The sequence below is a fragment of the Pollicipes pollicipes genome, unplaced genomic scaffold (genome assembly GCF_011947565.3).
Source record: "Pollicipes pollicipes isolate AB1234 unplaced genomic scaffold, Ppol_2.1 Scaffold_3087;HRSCAF=3621_pilon_pilon_pilon, whole genome shotgun sequence".
Classification (NCBI taxonomy): Eukaryota; Metazoa; Arthropoda; class Thecostraca; order Pollicipedomorpha; family Pollicipedidae; genus Pollicipes; species Pollicipes pollicipes.
This window is the reverse complement of record NW_023596225.1, coordinates 26,681,420-26,704,350: the sequence shown is the minus strand read 5'-3', so window position 1 is coordinate 26,704,350 and position 22,931 is coordinate 26,681,420. Positions and strand designations below refer to the sequence as shown.

The following is a 22,931-nucleotide window of genomic DNA, read 5'->3' as shown; positions in this document are numbered from 1 at the left end:
GCGCAGCGCCAAGAGGGGCCGGGGGGGGGGGGGCGGGGGGAGGGGAGGGGATCGGCAGGGTGCAGCTGGCAGGTGCGGCACGCCAGCTCGCGGCCTCCAGCAGAGGCTGGGGTCCGCACGCCAGGCATGCCTCTCGCGTGGATGACGCAGTTCTCGATTTGCGCCAGGTTCCGCATCTTCCCGGATTCTTCCCAGCACTCGTAATGCAAACCCGTGACGTCAGCTGCGAGGTGTGAGGAGAGCTTATGCAGCAGGGACTGCGTCCGAACCATTTTCCGCACGAGCGCGTACCCTAGCGCCCCCGGATGACTCATCTGCCGGCGGCGACGCTGGTACCCCCGCTAACATTTGATCGCGCACTGCGCAGTGCCACGCCTGGGGACTGTTGTACAAGGCATCCAGCGGGAACCCGGCTGTTTAGGTGTCCGGGGGTGGCGCCGGAGAGTGCAGAGGGCGGCTGTCGACCTGTTTGTATGTCAAGGCCGCCCCGGCGACAGGTGCCACGTGGGGACGGGACGAGTTTGGCAACCTCACTCCAAAAACAGGCGGCGTGAGCCATCATGCGTATTCAGAATTTCGCCGCTTGGTGGCCGTTTGCAAATATGACTGCAGCGACGAACAGGAGACCATGACAAACACTGCAGATTCATAAACGTTACGTTTTTGTAAGCTAATTTAAATGACCTATGATTTGACCAGATAATATGAAAAAATAAATAATACGAAAATACGAAAACGAGTGTGTGTGTGTGTGTGTGTGTGTGTGTGTGTGTGTGTGTGTGTGTGTGTGTGTGTGTGTGTGTGTGTGTGTGTGTGTGTGTGTGTGCGTGTGTGTGTGTGTGTGTGTATTCGTGCGTGCGTACGTGCGTGCGTGCGTGTGTGTGCGTGCATGTGTGCATGGGTGTGTGCGTGCGCGTGCGTGCGTGCATGCCTGTGTGTCAGCGCGCCTTCAAGTCACCTTCAGCGACTCGAAGCATGCGTTCCTTCAGCGTGAGCTAGGTGTTCCATGACTAGGCACGGCTGGTATGAGCGACGTGCTCTGCGCACTGCCAGTCATAACATCACTCAAGCTCATGTGATGCGGATAGCCAGGGCCGCCCGTCCGGCATGCCGGCACATTTGTACCGCGTCACTGCAGCTGTTGAGGTCACTGTCTGCTGTTTACGTGTGCTTGTGAGTGCGAGGTGTGTACCAACAGTGCGTTATCGTGCTTGTGAGCGCGAGGTGTGTACCAACAGTGCGTTATCGTGCTTGTGGGCGCGATGTGTGTACCAACAGTGCGTTATCGTGCTTGTGGGCGCAAGGTGTGTACCAACAGTGCGTTATCGTGCTTGTGGGCGCGATGTGTGTACCAACAGTGCGTTATCGTGCTTGTGGGCGCGATGTGTGTACCAACAGTGCGTTATCGTGCTTGTGAGCGCAAGGTGTGTACCAACAGTGCGTTATCGTGCTTGTGAGTGCGAGGTGTGCACCAACAGTACGTTATCGTGCTTGTGAGCGCGAGGTGTGTACCAACAGTGCGTTATCGTGCTTGTGGGCGCGATGTGTGTACCAACAGTGCGTTATCGTGCTTGTGGGCGCGATGTGTGTACCAACAGTGCGTTATCGTGCTTGTGGGCGCGATGTGTGTACCAACAGTGCGTTATCGTGCTTGTGAGCGCAAGGTGTGTACCAACAGTGCGTTATCGTGCTTGTGAGTGCGAGGTGTGCACCAACAGTGCGTTATCATGCTTGTGAGCGCGAGGTATGTACCAACAGTGCGTTATCTGCCCGCGTAGAGTCGCGTTTTAGCATTGTGCCTGTCATCCTGTCGGTCGCTTAGGGAAACGACCATCCCACGGTCATGCCACGTGTTGCGGTCTGCAACACGCACATGATGCCTGTTACATTCCTTGACCATCCTCTTGGCGGACGCGTTACTGTACAGATACCCACACCCGCCTTCACCCCGTGTTAAAACTTGAAAACGAGCCAGATCGCTCCACGAAACCTCAAAACAGAACCGATTTAAACAGAAACGGCCAGCAAATTATTTATATTCGCATATTGTGTGCTAATTTGGAAGTCGCCTTTCAAAACTGTTAGCGCATGTCACAGGGCATCATTTACGAGCATAGCCATCGATGACGGAGCTCTCGGTTTTAACTCTCGTGGGTTGCAATTCTTTCCCTGAGTTGTCATTTTTCACATCATATTCGTCGTCGTCATTGGGGCTTTACGACGCACTTAGCTGCTGAGGCAGTATGGTGTTGCCTGCCTCTCACCCTGGCAGGAAGGGTGGCACCGCAAGGAATCGAACCCGTGCCACAGGCTTCCCACACACCATCAGCTACCCGACCCCGCATCGCATCGAATAGGACATAAACCAAACAGCACGACTGGTGATGTACATACCATGAGATGACATGGAAACAAGATTCGTAACTGTGATTATGATTACGTTAACGCCGCGTAAGCCTTTATATTTCGATCTCATGATAAGCTCAATAGCTCGTTATCAGCAGTTTTTTTTCTGAAAAACTCATAATAGTTATGTTGTCATTAGACCAATAAGAGCACCGAAGCCCATGTTTCTGTCTATTCGCAGACCTCGCCTGAGTTTAGCTCCAGATGAGGCCAAATGACCGTGTATTTTCGTCGCCGGCAGAGCTACGGTATCCAGTACCGTCGCGACACCGAGGTGGAGATCATCACCTACATTGATCACGTCGAGCAGGGCGGACCCGCCGCCAAGGCCGGCATGCGCGAGGGTAGGTCTGCGCTGCTCTGCGGCGGTCTGCAGTGGTCTGGAGGTCTGGTGGCATGCCGGTGCGGTGATCCAGAGGTCTGGCGGCATGCTGGTGCGGTGGTCCGAAGGTCTGGCGGCATGCTGGTGTTGTGGTGCGGAGGTCTGGTGGCATGCTGGTGTGGTGGTCTGGAGGTCTGGCGGCATACTGATGTGTCCGCCTGCTGGTCTGGTGGTCCGGAGGTCTGGTGGCATGCTGATATGGTGGTCTGGAGGTCTGGTGGCACACTGATGTGTCCGCCTGCTGGTCTGGTGGTCCGGAGGTCTGGTAGCATGCTGGTGTGGTGGTCCGGAGGTTTGGTGGCATACTGATGTGTCCGCCTACTGGTGCGGTGGTCCGGAGGTCTAGCGGCACGCTGGTGTGGTGATCCAAAGGTCTGTTGTTCCGCTGACAAACCGACTGCTGGGGCCACCTGGGTGAGCCCTCTGCAGGCCACACACTTGTCCTACCGGCTCACAGCCGCCTGCTAATCTTGTCTTTGCTTCCTGATTTACCCAAAACTTTTGTGGCGTATGTTGGGGTTGTGTGGAACAGCCGATTATTGGCCGATAAATAGTGTGTGTGTGTCTGTGCGTGTTTGGTGATAATGATGGATAATCTAGCTCAGTGAGTCCTTGTGTACACTGGCCAGCTCCAGCGGATGTGACATGAAACCTCGTTAAGATCATCAGCTGATGGCTGTGATGCAACGGTCTCATGGGATCAACAAGTAATGGGTGTCTGACGCAACCCGTACCTGTTACTGCAACTTTGCCTTGATAAATGACGAAAGTTCAGATCCTTATTCCTCGGAGAAAAAAAAAACCAGGAGAATGGAGATGCAGTTGGATTGATATTTCAACGTGCCTTTATCGGCACAATGCGGCAACATGCCTTCATCGAAACAATAACAGAAGTGAATTCACTTATGCTATTGTATAGAAGTATTGTAAGACTTCTGCTTTTGTTTCGATAAAGGCATGTTGCCGAAATATCAACCCAACTATATTTCCATTCTCCTGGTTTTCTCCAGAGGAATAAGGTATTACTATTGTCTTATCTATGTGAATACTGTTCCTCGCTAATGCACTGAACAACTTACATGACGAAAGCCGGTGAGCTTCGGCTCTCTCGGAGTGTGTCACGTATTCTCAGCGTCATGATGACGCTCTTCCGCGTTCGCAGGTGATGTCATCCTCTGCATCAACGGTCAGGACATGGAGCAATACGACCACCAAGCTCTGGTGGGTTTCATCAAGCAGTGCCCAGACCGGTTACGAATGGTCGTCTTGTTCGAGGACTGCGTGAGGAAGGTAACTGCGCCGGATCCGTCGATGCGTGGAGAACGGTACAGCGACTGCTGCCAATTCTGATGATGCAGTAGCTGTACGCGCAAACACCAACGTCCGTCGCGCCTTCCGCGCTGGACGAACGTGATGAATCCACATGCGTGAATGTAAATACGAGAGTGGCGTTGGGAGACACTGGCGGAGACCACACGCGCGCGTCAGATGGCGTGACGGGCAGGACCTTCGGCCGGTCACTGCTTGTCGCTGTTCATGACTGCAGACGCAAGGCCGATTACCTACGGGGAGCCTCCAAATAGAACCAAACGCTTCCAGTCTTACGCTTGATATTGCGTCTAATGCGACCTCCTGCATCCTGTGAGTTTGAGCTGAGTTTGACCCGGTGTGACCGCGGCCGCAGGTGAGCCTGCACATGCGGTACATCCAGCTGCAGCGGCAGCTCACCGACAGGATGTACGCGCTCGAGCAGCTCTGCGAACAGGAGAAACACTTCATCGCCAGTTAGTGAACCCGCGCTGGCGTAGTGTAGCTCTTGATACGCTGGTTTGATTTGGCATGATCACATATATCTACGATCGTTTCCACAGCGGACCATTCATACTCGATAAAGTTGTTTATGTTTTGTAATGTCTCACATCCTGGTCAGACAAGACTGACAATAGTCTATGGTTATGGGTCTTAATTTTGTCCGATTCAGGATATACCCTTTGCAATTGATTGGGCCTCATTTGAATCATTCACGGCGTCGCGTAACGACGGGTCAGGCCGTCGTGGTTCTGTTCGTGATTATGTCATTCAAAAGGGCAATGTCTTAATTCAAAACCATGACATTCAAAGGAGGGCGATGCTCAACAACCCTTGAAGCTGAGTGATCCCTAACGTCCCACCCTGCACGGCCCGATCTCCCTGCCTGACGCCGCTCTGTCCACGCTGTCCTCCCCTTGTGACGCCGCTCTGTGCGAGCTGCCCTGCCTCTGTGATGCCGTTCTGTCCGAGCTGTCCTTCCTCTATGACGCTTCTCTGCCTGAGCTGTCCTGCCTCTCCGACGCCGCTCTGTGCGAGCTGTCTTGCCTCTATGACGCCGCTCTGTCCGAGCTGTCCTGCCTCTGTGACGCCGCTCTGTGCGAGCTGTCCTACCTCTGTGATGCCGCTCTGTGCGAGCAGCTCTGCCTCTATGACGCCGTTTTTGCCGGGCAGGTCTGCGGGCGCAGGGCCGCCGCGTGCCCGCCTTCTATCCGGCGCAGGCGGGCTACGGCGGCCGGGCGTCGGCGTCGCAGCTGCCGCACGGTCCGCCGCCCAGCTACGCCGAGGCCGTGGGCCGCCGGCCGGCGGCGCGCTACCTCTGCTACCACCGGCGGCCGGGCGAGCCGCGCTGGCCGCCCGAGCCGCGCCGGCCGCCGGAGCCGTGGCGCGGGCGCGGCCAGTCCTGGGATAACCTGGCCGGCGAGGCGGCGCGCCGCGAGCCGCGCTGGCGACCGGACGCCGGCGACCGTCAGCTGCTGCTCGACGGCGGCTTCCCGGCGCTGCACCGGGCGCGCGCCAAGGCCGCCAAGTCCGCCGAGAGCCTGCTGGCACCCGGCTCCGAGTTCGACACGAGCTGCTTCAGCTGCGACTGTCTGCGCACGTTCCCGGGCGAGCCACGCAGGCCCTTTACCAAGCCCAAGTCGGTCGAGAGCCTGCTGGCGGCGGCGCGCGGCGGCGGCGGCGGCGGCGGAAGCGGCAGCGGCAGCGGCAGCGGCAGCGGCGGCGGCGGCGTTGGCAGCGGGGGTGGCAGCGGCGGCGGCGGCGGCAGTGTGGACTCGATCCGGAGAGAGAAGCGGCGCTCCAGTCTGAAGCTGGGCCGCAGGGGCTCGCGCTCGGCGCTCGTGCCGGGGGACGACTCGAGCGAGCGCTCAGAGCGCGTCTGACAGCCAGACCGGTAGCCGGGGACGGCGTCCGCTGGGTGCCGCTCCAGCAGCGCCCGACCGGACCGGTAGCCGGGGACGGCGTCCGCTGGGTGCCGCTCCAGCAGCGCCCGATCGCGCCCACCCACAGGCTAACGGCGGCTATCTGAATCCATTGAGACGCGGTCTCTGGCTGCCTGCAATGCAGCTCTCGTTGACCCCGGGCGTTGGAGGTCACTGAGTGGTCCTCTGGCTCAGGTCGGTGTTGACAGCGCGAACGACCAGTGGGCGTCATGCCCAAACTTTCTCGGAGGTGGACTCTGGAGGGTCGATCTCCGACTGCGATGACTGCTGCCAGAGCTCAGTTGCACGATATTGCTGTGCCGCTGCCAGCGCTCTGTTCGCTACTCTTCAACGAGATGCCAAAGTTAGTGCTTCGTTTTCTATCTCCATGCAGCATCCGTATCTTCCCGTTGATAGAGGTCGCCGCGGGGCAGTCTTCGAACTTTTTACCCTCATTGAGCTCCGTTTGGTGGCGTGCTATGACGAGCGCCACCCCCAGACCTGCTCCGCGATCGAGAAGTCGGGTATGAGAGTCGTGATGAGCAAGCTCTCGGGCTGCTCACCCTAGGTCATAATTGATCGGTGCACGGCGGGGCGTGGCGGCGCAGTGCGACTCATGAAGCCAAATGATGGGAATGTGGCACTGCCATCTGGTGTCTCTTTGTTGCGAGCGCCTCCGCGGGCGGAGATTTTCATTCCGTGTTCGGTTGGCGCAGGTTTGTGATGCACCTCCCCCGGTGGTGTGCTGCTGTGTGAGACGCGCCGCGGCGACATCCGGGCCCGGGCGACCCGGGGCCGGTCCCGCCGCGGGCTCGTGACTCGGCCTCCGCCTTTTCGGGGCGTCCTTGATAGTTTACACCCTGTTTGTGTGACCGTATGCGAGGTTTTCTCGTATGTGGGAGGAACGAACTGCTTCGTAGATTGGTTTCAGACAGCTTTAATGCCCTGGTTATGTTATTTATTGTGATGCGTTAGAGCTAATGTCTTTAAAAGAAGAAACATATGAATAGTGAAAACGATGGCTTTCTGTTTTGATGAGAAAACTCTGCAAAGAATATGTATGTTTATTTGCTCACCTAAAAAAGTTGCAATCGGCCAGGGGCACATCCACATCGAAAAGCCCATGCGAGCATTAGGCCTACGTGACGTTCATAAAACTCTAAAAAAACAAACAGCACACTGACACAATACAACTGTAACAAAGCAACACGAGCTTCGTAAAATTGGCACATGTCAAAATGCGGGGCTTCACGGAAACAGCTGCGGGATGTTGGCTGTGGGGGGGGGGGGGGCAACACGTCCTGCCTCCGCCACCAGGACGCACCCCGCCCCACACCCTGACTCCGCCTCCAGGGCACGCCCCGCCCACACTGGGCGGGGCGTGCGGAAACGTCAGCACAAGCGCGCAGCAGGTCGCAGACAGGTGGAAAACGTGAACAGCTGGCTAGTGACGTCACTAGACCGGTGCAGTCGTCCTCTGCCTCGCAGGGCTCAGCTCGGGGGCCCAGCCCGCCGTTGCCGCATCGCCCACCGCGCCCCTCGGCGGCCCGGCACGGCACATGTCGAGCTGCCGTGTCTCAAACGCAAGTATGGAAGGAATGTTAAGACTTGATCCCCGGAGTTACTAAGGAACAGCTGCCAAACGTTCGAAACACACTATATATGCATATGTATATCACATCTGGGAGCTGATCGATTAGCGGTTCCATCGCGACCTCGTTTGTAAACACTTAGCGATGCACTCAGTCATGAATAGTTAGTACTCCCTTCCGTCTTACAATTACCTATGGCAGTCCCCGAAGTATTAATTACGCGCAGCTACGCACGACTCGACAACCGAGTGCGTCACAGTTACAGGCACTCTAGTTTGAAAGGCTTCGTACAGAATTCACTTCTTCTTAACCGCCTTTTCGACTAATTTCTCTGCCTTCTTTTGTAGCTTGTCCTTCTCCTTTTTCTCCTTCTCGGCCTGCTTCTTATCACGCGCTATTTGCAGTTTGAGTTCTTTCAGCTTGCGCTTCACCTGCAAGCGACACGAGTCACCGGCCGCCAACACACGACTGAGATCGACTAGAAAACCGTATGCGAACGAATACTAAGCACTCAGGGTCCAATCGATTAAAAAGATCAAATATTTAACGCGTAAAGGCACCACGTTTGTGGAAGACAACTTTACGACGTATGGTACACACATGCCACATCTCAAACCAAGCCCAGAGCCATTTGCGTGTCCTTGACCTACCTTGACCTTGTCATCGCCGTCGAGACCAAGCTGTTTAAACTGTTTGGAGTCGAGAGTGAGCAGGTGTGCGCCACTGATGTTCTGGTCCATGAAGGTTGCGGTGTGCTGCTCCAAGCCCAGTGCCAGAAGCCACTGTCCCACCTGACAGTATCAGAGGGGTCAGCGGGCGGTCACCAGGGTCACAGGAGGGACATCAAAAGGGGTCAGCGGGCGGTCACCAGGGTCACATGATGGTCATCAAAAGGGGTCAGCGGGCGGTCACCAGGGTCACATAGGGGTCATCAAAAGGGGTCAGCAGACGGTCACCAGGGTCACATGAGGGTCATCAAAAGGGGTCAGCGGAGGTCCCCAAAGTCACAGGAGGGTCATCAAAAGGGGTCAGCGGGCGGTCGCCAGGGTCACAAGAGCGTCATCAAAGCCAACAGATGCATACCCCAAAGGTCCGTGTCAAGCCGGAAATATGTGGAGGTACCTACACTCCTGTATTTTATCGTTCTCTGAGAATGCATTTTCGCCCGCTACGTTTATATCAGTTCGCTTTCTATGTAAGATTGGCTAATGTCAAGATTCTTGTAGGTCCAACTTATCAAATCCTATATGCTAGGAGGATAGTGTGGCTATGACGCTGAAAAGCAAAAAGCGAATGGTCCAGCATTTGGACATCTAAATATGTTAACCCAAAATGTTTTAACACTTGACAACATCTCCCAGACTTTTAATATTTTCGCCGGAAGACATTAACCTACTACCATCATCACCAACAAGTTTGCTGTTCGCTATCATCAAGTCGATAACCTATGCAGTCAGAATAAATGCGATGCTTGTATTACGTTGCAGCGCGGCTTTACGAGCGCGGATTTACGATTTAATTAATTATCGTACAAGCGGTGCCAACTGCGGGGTTTTCCTCTCAGCGCGTAGGGTGGGGGTGGGGTGGGGGGGGGGGGGGACTGCAAGCGGACGGGGAGGGAGGGACAAACGGCCTTCTGGGTACAATGGATTTACTGAACAACGGAATAATGTTGTCTAAGTCCACCGTAGTTTCACTCAAAGGAGCCGAGTAGCAGAATCATAAGTTAATGGCGCCGTGGCGTGGCATGAATGCTTCCAAATGGTTCCTCCCGCAAATAGTTCATGGGTTGCACAGAAGCGATTGCTACTGCGGCCAAGTCGGGTCAGCTCACAGCAGCCAACTCGGACACACGGCGCGGGGTCACGTGACGACGCGTGTTCCCGTCCGTCACGGTACGTCACGTCACCCATCACGCCAACAGAGCTGGGGCGATGACCCCCCAGGTCTGGGCAGGACCGGGACGGCACGGGTGGTCCGGCCGGCACTGCCAGCAGCCGAAGGGAGAGAAACACTTACAGTACCACGCAGAAACCATATTTTTGGTCAGAGACTGGGCAGATAGAACCAAGCACCAACTGGGTAGATAAAAACGGCACGCAGCGAGTGCCAACAGACGATTTTCTATGAAGGCACGTTCAACCAAGGCACGTTCAACGTGAGCACATCCAGGCATCTCACTGCTTTGCTTCTCAGTGCGCATGGCAACGAATTATTTACTAACTCAGAAATTCACTGATGAGCAAAGCAGACTCTGTTTACCAAAACACGCTTCAGGCTTTAGGTGCACAAGCATTTCGCAACCAGCGAAAGCAAGAGCCGCCCCACACTGAGCAGCTTCATTTTGCGCATCAGAGCTGACCGGACCGGCCTTTGGACAGCGCCGTCTATCGGCAGCAGCCAGTCCGGCTAGGGCGCGCCACTGACCTGCTCCTTGGACCAGTCGTGCACGGGGCCGCCCTGCCACACGTGGGGACCGGGCCGCTTGTGCTCGCCGGCGACGGCCGGCACCGCGCCGGCCGCGCTCCCCGACGACGGAGAGAACGAGGCCGCGTGCAGGTGAGATGGCCGGGGCAGCGGCTGCTCGTCTGCAACGGCCGTTCGCCCACGGTCAGTGTTACTGTCACCGTCACCGTCACCGTCACCATCGCGGGCCACCCACGACCAGCTCCGTCACGTCACGGTCACGGACAGGTCACTGGAAGGTCACCGAGACTGGCCTCCTTTGATCAGTCGGTGCATAAGCAAATAACGGCCCGTCGGAGGCTGCCGTCAACTGGAAGACATATGAAAGCCAGGTCACAATAAGGTCAAGGACGGATTACCATCGGACCAGTGGGGTCAAGGTGACGCATAAGGCACACACCAATCAGATCACAGTCGTGTCAGGGTCGAGGTAGTTGCAGAGACGTCAAGGTCATATCACGGTCAGGTTAGATCAGATCACAAGACCAAGAACCTGTCAAGGTCGGGTCCCCATCGCGGCAGTGTCGTGGTCAGGTCGGAGCTAGACCCTGTCAGGCCACGGCCCCGCTCCGGAAGTTAACGGACACCTCAAGGTCACGAACGTTCGGGTCAGGTCGCGCTCACGTCACCGACGAATCACACTCGGAATCCGTCCACGACATTCTGAAAAGGTCCTTGGGCACATCCGCAAGAAGCTCTTCTCACTGCGCAGGACCTGCCCATGCGCATGTTTCTTGAGCAGATCGCCCTCGCAGGGTCGACAACTTTCGAAACCACTGAGCAGAAAACATCCAAGCAAAAACTGCATTGAATGCAAAGGGTAGTCTGTAAATTACGTTACGAATGTTCGGCGGTTTTTCAACATTCCCTCCTCTGGTCACGCACTGGGCCCGCTACACTAAGCGTAATATCCAAAAAGATAATGTCCCCTGGACATTTCACCACTACATGACAGTGTGAAAAACTGAGGCGCTACCGGTCCCAAGCGCCGTGTGGTGTACTCCTCCGCGCCGTTCCCACCTCTGGTCTGCGGCGCAGGCAGGCTGGTGTCCAGGGGTCTCTGACTGAGCAGCACGATACCGCCGCCGTCAGGCTTCCTAGCGCCGGCGTTCTCCCTGGGTCCGCCACCCCTGGAGACGGGTGCCTCGCCCGGCGGGTACTGCTGGCCCTGCCACACCGAGGAGGAGCCTGGCCGCCGGCCCAGAGCACCGGTCACACGGGCTGGGGCACGGGTCACAAGGGCAGGGGCACGGGTTACAAGGGTTGGGGCACGGGTCACAAGGGCTGGGGCACGGGTCACAAGGGCAGGGGCACAGGTCACATGGGCTGGGGCACGGGTCACAAGGGCAGGGGCACAGGTCACATGGGCTGGGGCACGGGTCACAAGGGCTGGGGCACGGGTCACAAGGGCAGGGGCACGGGTCACAAGGGCTGGGGCACGGGTCACAAGGGCAGGGGCACGGGTCACAAGGGCTGGGGCACGGGTCACAAGGGCAGGGGCACGGGTTACAAGGGTTGGGGCACGGGCCACACAGGCTGGGGCACGGGTCACAAGGGCTGGGGCACGGGCCACACAGGCTGGGGCACGGGTCACAAGGGCTGGGGCACAGGTCACATGGGCTGGGGCACGGTCACACGGGCTGGGGCACAGGTCACATGGGCTGGGGCACGGGTCACACGGGCTGGGGCACGGGTCACAAGGGCTGGGGCACGGGCCACAAAGGCTGGGGCACGGGTCACAAGGGCTGGGGCACGGGCCACACAGGCTGGAGCACGGGTCACAAGGGCTGGGGCACAGGTCACATGGGCTGGGGCACGGGTCACACGGGCTGGGGCACAGGTCACAGAGGCAGAGGTGCCAGGCCGCTCGCAGTATATCGGTAACATACGAGCGCTGTCTACTCGTGCTCGGCATTGCCAACGCGCGCTACACCAGTAGCTTCTAAGGACGCTCAGAAGCACGGCACCAGTGTGTCACACTTCGGGTTTGGGTAGCACACCAGAAGGCCGGCGAATAACGTAAATATCATGGAAGTGATCAGCGGGACTTCTACTGATGCACTCCATCGGGAGCTCTAAGAATGCGTCTGACCTCTGACCCGGCTGACCCGGCGCTCCACTGACCCGGCTTTCTCGGCGAATACTGGCCGGAGGTGCGCGAGTCGTGCACGGCGTTCCTCAGCTCGTCCATCAGGCCGCGCGGCATCTGCAGCTTGGGGTCGACGCCCGGTGAGAGGCCCTGGTGTGTCTCGGGCGAGCTGTCCTCCCTGTGTGGCGGGGGCGAACGCCTCAGGCTGATGCTCCGGAGCGGTACCAGCACGGCCCAGCGCGGAGACAGGCCAATACCGGGAGATTACAAGCCACATTAAACATGTTTAAGTGAGCATAATATATAAAGTCCTGTCAGATGACATAACTTGTGCTGAGTGCCTCCAAATCTAAACAGCATATTTCACTTAAGTTTAAGTCACCCTCGGCTTATTTTGAAACCCCCATGTTGTTCCCAACGTCAGACCACCTTAAAAACATATGCTGAGCGCAGCATGCCGAAACTACACTGGTATTGGCGCAAGACAAACCGCAAAACCAAACCAAACCAAACCAAACCCAAACCACTAGACTGTGGACACGTGAACTTTGTCATATGTCAGTTACCAGGCATCACCGCTTCTTGTTCCACGGAACAGCAGAAGACAGCAGTAGACGAGCTTGTGTTGCTGTTTGCGAGCAGCCCCGACTTACCGCGGCGTGCCCTGAGGCGGGGGCAGACCCGCGGAGCGCGGGCTGGGCTGAGGAGCCGGCGGCTCGCGGTACGGGATTTCCGGCCGGCTGCCTCGCGGCGGGCTCCGGGACTCCAACTGTGCCGGTCCGCCGTGAGGCGGCGCTGGCATCGGCGCCCGACCAGGTGGCCGTGGCGGGGACGACTGGTTTGCGGACGTAGGGCTGAGAACCATACAGATATATCAGCAAGGATGTAGGCCTGTTGTAAGTCAAGCCGCAATGTCATCTAGGAGGGGTTCGTTTGGGTCCTATTTCAGTATGCAAGGACAAGTCCCAGTATCTCCAGTTGCAGCGTTTGAGACAAGCTAAACCCAGATCGTGCATGTCACCACATGGAGGAATCCTAGATAACCATATTGGAGGGGGGGGAGGGGCACCGTGCCAGATGCCACCCCGCCAACTCACCGCGAGTTGAACGTTATGTCACCTCCCCAAATCGGCATTACTTTTGACATGCTTAAACAACCTGGGAAGCATCTGTCCCTTGCAACGTAAAATACTATGAAGCCCACAGTACAAGCCGGCATGAGCAGGCATGCAGTGTCAAACAACGCATAGAAAGAGCTCGAAACTACGGTGTCCGCTCACATGGGTATTCCGAGCGGCTGCAAACCAGGGTCCCGCTGATTGGGCGGCATCTGCTGCTGGTGCTGGTGCTGTTGCTGGTGCTGCTGATGGTGCTGGTGGTGGTGCCGACCCGAACTCCGCGGCGTCGCGTTCACCAGAATGTCTGGGTACTCCTGGCCAATGTCGTTGAAGTTCTGGTCCTGCGCGCCGCGGCGGCATCGGTCAGCGAAACGGCTGGCGTTCTAAACCGTGGCCTGGGTGTGAAACCGGGCCGCAGCCGCACAACCGCGGCCAAGACCGGCGGTGTCTTAACACAGAGTTCAATCGGGCATGCCGCTTCCCATCGTCATCAATATGAGGCTGGGCTCCGTCTGCTGGGACTCGCTAGCCGGACGGGTTTTGATGCTGTCCCGGCCGTCCCGTCAGGCCCCGTCGGGCCCTGTCAGGCCCCGTCAGGCCCCGGCCGGCCCGTCAGGCCCCGTCAGGACAAAGGAGCGTGGCTCAGCCGCCCGACGGCCGACTTCGCTCCCCCCTCCTCCCCTCCTCCTCCTTCAGCCTGCTGGCCGGCCCTCACCACGCTGCCGGCGCTGCTAGAGCTGGTGTTGCGCTTGAGGTGGGGCGGCTGGCGCTGCGAGAGGCTACCCTTGCTGGCCAGCTCTGCGCGACTGCGGCTGGCCGAGGTATCCAGCAGCTCGTGCGGCGGCACGGCCCGGTCCAGCTCCTCCTTAAGCTGCCGGCGGGGACGGCAGGGCTGTCACGAAGGGTTACCGGTTTGGGGTGTCACGGAGGGCAACCGGGCCGGGGCGTCACGGAATCCTGTCAGGCTGGGGCGCCATCGAGGGCTATCAGACCGGGGTGTCACCGAGGGCTACCAGGCTGGGGTGTCACCGAGGGCTATCAGACTGGGGGATCACCGAGGGCTTCCAGGCTGGGGTGTCGCTAAGGGCTACCAGGCCGGGGTGTCACCGAGGGCTGCCAGACAGGAGTATCACCGAGGGCTATCAGACTGGGGGATCACCGAAGGTTTCCAGGCTGGGGTGTCGCTAAGGGCTACCAGGCCGGGGCGTCATGGAGGAAGGTCAGACAGGGCGTTTTCGGCGTTTCACAGACAGAACGGATCAACAAGTGTGGTGGACAAACACCTAAATAGATGCGTCAAAGGCAATGCTTTCTGTGGAAGGATCCTTAGACGGGTTTGTCACAGATCACAATCTAGGCATGGGTGTTACCAACGTGTGATGAGAGCGCAAGTTTTGGAGGGAAGACTCTGGGACTTTCTTCCCGGCCTAGCCAAGTCAAAGAGTGCCATAACAGCCATTGAGAACGGGTTATTGTAATGTACGGACAATACAATCATAGCCTAGCGCAGCTGGCGTAAAATAATGCGAACTAGACAAACTAATGAATGCGTGCGGTTTTGAATAATAAAAAGAAAGAATATATGTGGTTCTGAATGGCATTAATAGCTGAACTGACGCTCATTAGCAACCGATGTAAACAGATGCACCACTGTGCAAGTTTTATTACGTTTTGTTTAAGACTACGTAAATTCCTCGCAATGCCTAAAATGAAATGATCAAGCCTAGAGCGTGGAGACCTCGGTCAAAGTCTGCTGCCGGAAAGCGGCGTGCCCAGCTGCTGCGGCGCGCGGCCACTGACCCGACTATCGCCGGAGCGACGCGCCGGCCGCTCGCCGACCGGCGGCGGCGCCTCCGCGTCCGACAGCTCAGACGTGTCGAGTCGCTCGAGCCGCGGCCGCGGCGGCGAGGCGCGTCGCGGCGGCCCAGCGGCCCAGCGGCGCCGGCAGCTGCACGGCCAGGCCGGCGCTCCGCTGCGTCTCCGCCAGATGCCGCTCCAGCAGCTGCAGCCGCTCGCTGAGCAGCTGCACGGCGCGCTCGTACTCGCGCTCGCGCCCGGCCTGGCGCTCCTCGCGCTGCAGCATGCCCGCCTCGCGCCGCTGGAACTCGCCGATCAGACGCTTGGCCTTCTGGTACTTGCGCTCCAGCTGCTCGGACAGCTGCCGCTGGGCCAGCAGCGTGTTGTGGTGGTTGGCCGCCTCGAGCCGGGCGGCCTCCAGACTCTGTTCGCAGCGCGACAGCTGGTCCCGCGCCTCCGCCAGCTGACGCCGCTCCTCCTGCGAGGCGGACAGCAGCGCCTCCAGCTCGCCGATCTGTACCAGTCAGACGGCACAGGTCAATAACGGGGTTCATCAGAGGGCAGAGGTCACTGGCAGAGGTCGTCAGCGGGCACAGAAAAGAGTCAAGGCCATAGGCAACGATGTGAGGTCAGGGTCAGGTGTCAGAGACAAAGGTTCCGGCTTACAATCAGAGGTCACGGCCAGGGAATCTCAGTGAAAGGTCATGACCGCAGGTCAAGGTTAGAGCGCCGGTCACGACTGAAGACCACAACAGAAGGCGACAAGCAAAGGCCATAGCCATGCCTCATGGTCAAAAGTTGGTAGGGTTAACAGCCCCTAGCCTCATAGCCAAATCGATGGGCTAACTGATGGTTAAGCACGATCATATACGAAAAACACTAAGAAACTTTTGTTGAACGTGTACCATGTTGATATTTTTAACGTAACGTCCACAAACATTTCAAAAATCCTAAACTGACTATATCTTCGAATGGAGCAGCTTACCCTGATTTTTAGCTTTGATATCTCTGATTCAAACTTGTGATGTTTGTCCAAAGCCTGCAAAGATTCATACACAGCTGTTAAACACATGCACTGACGAATCACTGTTAAATCATGTTATCGCATATAAATATAAATCACATATCACACATAAATCGCTGTTAAACACATGCACTGACAAAACAAACACTGACGAATCGACCCAGTCAACCCTGCCCCTACTGCATTCACAACCAAATGACGCAACCCTGTCATACATCGAGGTGGATGCGGATAACCTTCAAAGAGACGACAGACTGTGCCGCTTAAAGAAGCTGCACAATCTTGCACCAAAATCACTTGCGCTTGCACATCAATCAATCACAGTCTGGCAGCAGTCCAGCGTCTGTCCGCTGGTTTTTCCGTCGGCCTTGACCCCGGACCCACCTGCTGCAGTTTGCCCTGTAACTCCAGCTCCGCGGCGCTGGGCTCCGGTACCGCCTCGGGCGGCGGCGCGGGCGCGGCGACCTCTGTGACCTCCGCCTCGGCCGCGGGCGTTGCTTCACGGTTGGTCGCCTCCTGACGGACCGGGGTCGAACAGGTCATAGGTGAAGGCACTCGGGACGCTGAGGGCAACGCTGGTTGAGTCCGCGGCAGGGACAATGAGAGCATGATCTAATCCGGCGACGACGGAGACAATTAGTGAACACCGAGTGAAACATAATTGCCAGCGGTCTTTCACTCACTGACTGACTAGCCAAACGTGAAGTCGACGGTCCATTGGAGTTTCAAGCCATACAGTGGCAAATCATGCAGTAATTCTTACTATCCTCTATGCAAAAGGGGCGGCTTGCGCCAAACTGATTCAACATGGGCACACACATGTGAAATGGCTATGACTGCGACACACGTTTTGATTTGACAATGGACACGATTCTCTATAGCGCTAAACCACAAGAGGTGTAATCATTGCTAGCGAATAGATTAGTAGTCGATCGATCCGATTAATCAATTGATGGTTAATGCCACCCATCCACCCACCAGCAGGGGAGGGGGGGGGGGGGGGCGATTGACGGCAACATCACAGTAACTGGCTGCCTCTCTCTGCGAAGGAGAGCACCACTCACGCATTTGCCAGCTAATCCCACAAATGTTTCCAACGCCAGCCACCCGATTGAGCCCAGTCCCCGCAAATCACATCCTGGACGCCTGGCCAGTGTCCGTGTGAGGGTTCGGACTGGGTCACGGGGGCGTGACCTCGGACCTGATAGGACGGAGGCGGCGTCTGGCCCTGCTTGATCTGCTCCAGCAGGCGCTGTTGCTGGTCGAAGTCGCGCTGCAGCGCCTTCTGTCGGTCCTCGCGGTCCTTGTCGGCCCGCAGCGACTGCCTGATCAGCTGGGCCACCTACCGGGGGTCACATCGAGGTCACCTCCTGGTCTGAGGATGTCTTTAACGGCCACATTTGTCGTGGAATGTCAAAACGCATTCCTCCAGGCATGTGGTGAGGCGTCGTGCCCAGACCACCTCCTCATGGCCTTATCAAGTGTTAAAAGCCAGATTTGACATTTTCGGTGCGACACAGTAGCAAACCAAAGGGCACAAGGAGAGTATGTTTCCTATCGGATGTCATGCACCGTCCCACTGCGTGTCACGTGTCCCCTAGCGGGTGTGGCCCGTACCTCGCTGTTCTCGGGGTCCGTCTCCCGGCCGATCATGAACTTGACGTGACCCGAGGCGTTGCGCAGCACGGAGGCGGCGTACGCCTGCGTCACACCCACCAGGGATTTGCCGTCCACCTCGATGATCTGGTCATTGACCTGCCGGCGAGCACAGCGTCAGACACGGCGACTCGAGGCACGAGGCGACTCGAGTCGCGACTCCGCAACGACGCTGTGGTGTCACGCGCTGTCCGCCTGCGGCGCCGTGCTGTGCCGAAGTCAGGCCGCGGGACTGTGGTTGGCATCACTGAATCACCCCGGCTCTGAACCTGAATCACCCGGGCTCTGAACAGACCACCCTTGCCACCTTGCAGCTGCCAATGAGGCAAGCCTCAAGTTACAAACGAAATATCTCGGCCATTTAAGAAAAGTCTGTTTAAGATGAGCGAACGTCACCATAGCTCGCGTGAATACTAACGAGATATCTTCTCGTCTTCCATTTCATATGCTATATAAAAACCAAACAGTAAAACAACAAAGAAACAAAATACGGAGACCTGACGCAGAAGAAAAAAACTTACATTAGAACGCCAATACCGACGCTACAAAGACAAAAGAGAGTGAATGTCGCAGCACCGCCGTAGCAGCGGTTGCCCGGCAGCAGTAGCCCGCTGCGCTGACCTGTATGCGGCCGTCCTTGTGAGCTGCACCGCCCTCTGTGATGGTCTTGACGAAGATGCCGAGCTTCTCCAGCCCAGCGTCAGCGCCCACGCCCATACCGATGATGCTGAGGCCCAGACCCTCGGCGCCCTTGTCAAACTCCACCTCGAACACGTTCATCTTCTCCACGCCTGCGCCACAGGGACGGCCGGTCAGGCGGGATGTTTAAGGGTTAAGAGGGCGCACGGGTGACAGCCTACGGTGTCGGCCTCATTATGAGCACGCTTGGTGAGCTGTCACGTAACGTTACGCATTGGCAGCACGCCAGGGAGAGCAGGAGGAGGGCGGGACGATGTCGGCAGGAGGCCATCCTACCGTAGACTGCTTGGAGAGAGAGAGAGAGAGAGAGAGAGAGAGAGAGAGAGAGAGAGAGAGAGAGAGAGAGAGAGAGAGAGAGAGAGGAGAGAGAGAGAGAGAGAGAGAGAGAGAGAGAGAGAGGAGAGAGAGAGAGAGAGAGAGAGAGAGAGAGAGAGAGAGAGCAGAGACAGAGACAGAGACAGAGACAGAGACAGAGACAGAGACAGAGACAGAGACAGAGACAGATGACAGAGACAGAGACAGAGACAGAGACAGAGACAGAGACAGAGACAGAGACAGAGACAGAGACAGAGAGCCAGAGACAGAGACAGAGACAGAGACAGAGACAGAGACAGAGACAGAGACAGAGACAGAGACAGAGACAGAGACAGAGACAGAGACAGAGACAGAGACAGAGACAGAGACAGAGACAGATGACAGAGACAGAGACAGAGACAGAGACAGAGACAGAGACAGAGACAGAGACAGAGACAGAGACAGAGACAGAGACAGAGACAGAGACAGAGACAGAGACAGAGACAGAGACTGAGACAGAGACTGAGACAGAGACAGAGACAGAGACGGAGACGGAGACAGAGACGGAGACAAGAGACAGAGACAGAGACAGAGACAGAGACAGAGACAGAGACAGAGACAGAGACAGAGACAGAGACAGAGACAGAGACAGAGACAGAGACAGAGACAGAGACAGAGACAGAGACAGAAGACAGAGACAGAGACAGAGACAGAGACAGAGACAGAGACAGAGACAGAGACAGAGACAGAGACGAGACGACAGAGACGGAGACTGAGACGGAGACGGAGACGGAGACGGAGACGGAGACGGAGACGGAGACGGAGACGGAGACGGAGACGAGACGGAGACGGAGACGGAGACGGAGACGGAGAGAGAGAGAGAGAGAGAGAGAGAGAGAGAGAGAGAGAGAGAGAGAGAGAGAGAGAGAGAGAGAGAGAGAGAGAGAGAGAGGAGAGAGAGATAGAGAGAGAGAGAGAGAACGCGGTACTCAGCACAGCCACGATGACGGATGTTGTGTTAACGTCAAATGGCCGAGCAGCCCACGTTTGAATTTCGCTGTGATTCAGGACTGCTTTCAATGTCGTATGAAATGCAAAACAGGACGATCCATTTTTTCGCGTCACGACATCAGCAGCTGGTCTCCAAATTTGGGTTACTGACGGTATCGAAGATCACTACCAATAAATCACATGACGGGTAAACTCACGTTTCTCCAGCTCGTACTCCGCAGAGGCGGCCACTGGATCCACGTCCTCGTTCCTCCGGTCGTATTCGACGGACGTGAAGGTGCTGTAGACCTGTATACAGATGAGGTCAGAAACGATGAATGACTTTAAATCGCAGGGGCCACAGCGAGTTCTGCACGCCGTTGTATTTCAAAAGAGCTAAGGGGATAATAGATCAAGCATTTCGCTTTGCACTCACGGTGATTTACGTAACCATTTGGACAGAGCACGCTCGGCTCAACACTAAGCCCGGCTCCGGGTGGGGGGGGGGGGGGGGAGGAGGGGGAGAGAGCGGCAGGACGCACCCGCACGGGGTCGCGGCTGAAGCAGACTCTGGTGGGCGGCTTGTAAGCGGCGGTGGCTACCGGCTCCTCCTGGTCGGCGGCCGGAAGCGGCGGCCCGTCCTCCCAGTAGTGGCCGTCCTCCAGGAAATGGACGCCGTCCTCCACCAGCACCTGACGGCCCGGGTAGCCGGTCACCGACGGTTGTGGTTACACTCCATCGGGGGAGACAGGGGCGTCACCGAACTCACAGCAGACCACGGTCACCTACCTGTGTGATTCCATTTAGTCTATGCAAGGTGAGCTAAAAAAAGCAGTTTTCAAACTAAATCAGCCGTGGGGAGCAAAGATCTCACCATTTTACCTGGCAACTAGCGGCACGAAACCGCATTTTAAAAAAACACTCATCCTGACCGCGCCAAATAGCTCATGAAGCCTCGGCAAAAGTCGCCGGGTTCATTTAACGCCCACAAGCTCAAAACTCATAAAGCTTGTCCTTTGCATTGTCAGTGTTAGTTCGCTGTTGATGACTGACCTCTTCGAAGTAGGCCACCGGAGGGGAGTCATCGTCGTAGATGACGTCCACGACCAGGTCATCGGTCACGAGACGCTCGCTTCTGATTCCAGCCGGACCGGCGTTGCAAATCAGTGACTGGCTGCCGTTCTGGTCCTCTGTCTCCCATTGGTCCATATTTGGAGCCCTCTCCGGTGATTGGTCAACGTCGTCGGCGGTGGCGGGTGATTGCACGTCCGGCTGTAGTCTGTCCGCTATGTGAGGCGCGTTCAGAATTCGCTCCGCCTCCAGCGCCTGAGCATCCGAGAGCAGTTCCTTCGATCTGGGGACGAGAAGATCGTTTTGCGGTCGCTGAACATGAGAACACAATCAGTCTGCAGCCATTTGCGATTCTTCGAGTCATGACGATAGTCCATAGACTTCTATGATGCAAAAGTATCGATACCTAGACCGATAATGTTTGCAAGCTGGCCTAGCAATATAGCATATACCTGTGCCGGTATAAAATGAATTAATCCCGCAAACACTGATGCAGCATACGCAGAGTGGGTCCGACCAGCTCATGCCGTGACCCCGAGCCTTGGGCGCCTGGCAGACTTACCGGTCTTTTCTCTGAAGGATTCTGTGGGGCAGGGAAGACACTGGTTAGTACGGAGTGCACAGGTGCCGACGCCCGCAGGCTGTCTCGAGGATCAACCCGTGGTGGCTGTTAGGCACATGCGACCCACTGGGCATCATTCCAATAGAGTCAAAGGATTGCGTTTGCCCATGCAAGAAGCCGGCGGGGTTTACGGGCCCACGATGCGCAGCAGTTGGAGCGAGGATAGGTCATATATAGGTCATAGGCCAGATAGGTCATAGGCCAGAGATCATTCATGAAACACCTAACGTAGGTTGGGTTAGGCGATATCGGGTGGAAACAGAACACGGATTGGTTATAAGATGGTTCTATTTCAGCAGCTAAAGCGGCAGGCGTTTCTCGCATTCACGAAACGTGTTAGAGATCAGTTGGAACACCAGTTGTAGATCGAAACATGCCCGTAAGGCGACAAGCCATCGTTAAAAATGTTATCCGTATCACCGACGCAGGCTGGGCCGTGCCACCAACCGTGAGCTGAGGAACTGGTCGGCCTCCGCTAGCGTCATCGACTCGGGGTCCCCGGACTCCCAGGCCTCCTCCAGCGCCACCGGCGACGAGTCGAACTGAAACAACATCCGAAACAGCGCTGCCAGGCCGAGTGGCGGGGAGGCCGCGCCAAATCACCCCGGTCCATCGCCCGGTGTTCCACTCACGGATCGCTGCGACACGCACTGTCAATGACTCGAAACCAAGTGGCAAATATCCTTGGGTTGCGTGTGCTCATGGCCGGCCAGGTCAGTAAGCAGTTGAAAGTAAGGGTAGACCCGTCTTATTAGTTCTCGTCAGCACGCGGAGGAACTTTTGTATCTTAGTGGAAGGGCTTTGGCCCCTGTGCTGGAGAAGACTTGTCCCCCGTCCCCAGCAAAGTCCTTGACGCTCCGCTCACGTTTCAGACACAGACCGCCGCATTGGGCTTTCTCACATCCGCCTGGGGCACACAAAGACCGACCCTGGTGGGCAGACGGCTCAGTGACAGCGCAGGCGGCTCACCGTGCGTTACACAACGAGACGCTTCACCACCTCTCACCTGCATGTGCTCCGTGTCGGCGCTGGTGACCGTCTCGTCATACATCGCCGTCCCCTGCGGCCAGCCCCACGCCGCGTCGGCCGGACAGGGCGCCGGTGGCGGCGCCTCCTCGGCCAGCGGCGGCGGCAGCGGTGGCGCCTCTTCGGCCGGCGGCGGCGGCGGAGGCGGTGGCGGCGGCGGCTCCGGTGAGTCCTCGCGGCCCGGGCCGGCCACTAGGCGCTCCAGCTGCAGCAGCGCTGCCGACTCCACGTCCCGCGACGGCACCTGGTCCAGCGATTCATCTGACGCCGAGCTCGACTCGTGCGCTGCCGGCAGCGGTGGCGGCGGCGGCGGCGGCGGCGGTGGTGAGGGCGCCGCCGGCCGGGGCTCCGCGGTCGTCGGTGGAGCGCGCAGACTCTCCGGCTTGGGCGGCCGGGCCGGCGCCGCCGCCGCCGGGAAGAGGCGGGGCGTCGGCACCTGCTCCATCTCATGCTCCAGCTCCAGCTCCAG

At 57.4% G+C, this 22,931-nt stretch overlaps 2 protein-coding genes across 2 annotated transcripts in view; one reads left to right on the top strand and one right to left on the bottom strand.

The window, feature by feature from the left end:
• ssp6 (PDZ domain-containing short spindle 6) overlaps nucleotides 1-5,979 on the top strand; it is a 30,262-nt gene extending 24,283 nt beyond the window's left edge. Inside the window, exons 3-8 of the mRNA XM_037212772.1 lie at nucleotides 2,648-2,750; nucleotides 3,951-4,078; nucleotides 4,473-4,572; nucleotides 5,270-5,385; nucleotides 5,569-5,735; nucleotides 5,865-5,979. Coding sequence (XP_037068667.1) covers nucleotides 2,648-2,750; nucleotides 3,951-4,078; nucleotides 4,473-4,572; nucleotides 5,270-5,385; nucleotides 5,569-5,735; nucleotides 5,865-5,979 — 729 coding nt within the window. The remainder of the gene's footprint in view (nucleotides 1-2,647; nucleotides 2,751-3,950; nucleotides 4,079-4,472; nucleotides 4,573-5,269; nucleotides 5,386-5,568; nucleotides 5,736-5,864) is intronic.
• Nucleotides 5,980-7,067: 1,088 nt separating this feature from the next.
• On the bottom strand, nucleotides 7,068-22,575 carry LOC119089969 (neurabin-1). Its single transcript, XM_037212770.1, has 21 exons — nucleotides 22,443-22,575; nucleotides 21,884-21,978; nucleotides 21,377-21,397; nucleotides 20,797-21,097; nucleotides 20,286-20,435; nucleotides 19,962-20,052; nucleotides 18,382-18,551; nucleotides 17,722-17,859; nucleotides 17,306-17,446; nucleotides 16,489-16,620; nucleotides 16,066-16,119; nucleotides 15,319-15,594; nucleotides 15,084-15,167; nucleotides 13,999-14,154; nucleotides 13,446-13,624; nucleotides 12,819-13,019; nucleotides 12,201-12,343; nucleotides 11,097-11,264; nucleotides 10,038-10,198; nucleotides 8,261-8,401; nucleotides 7,068-8,041 (listed from the first exon to the last, which is right to left on the bottom strand). The coding sequence occupies exons 1-21, from the start codon at nucleotides 22,485-22,487 to the stop codon at nucleotides 7,907-7,909; spliced, it is 2,982 nt and encodes a 993-aa protein (XP_037068665.1). The 5' UTR covers nucleotides 22,488-22,575; the 3' UTR covers nucleotides 7,068-7,906.
• Nucleotides 22,576-22,931: the final 356 nt, after the last annotated feature.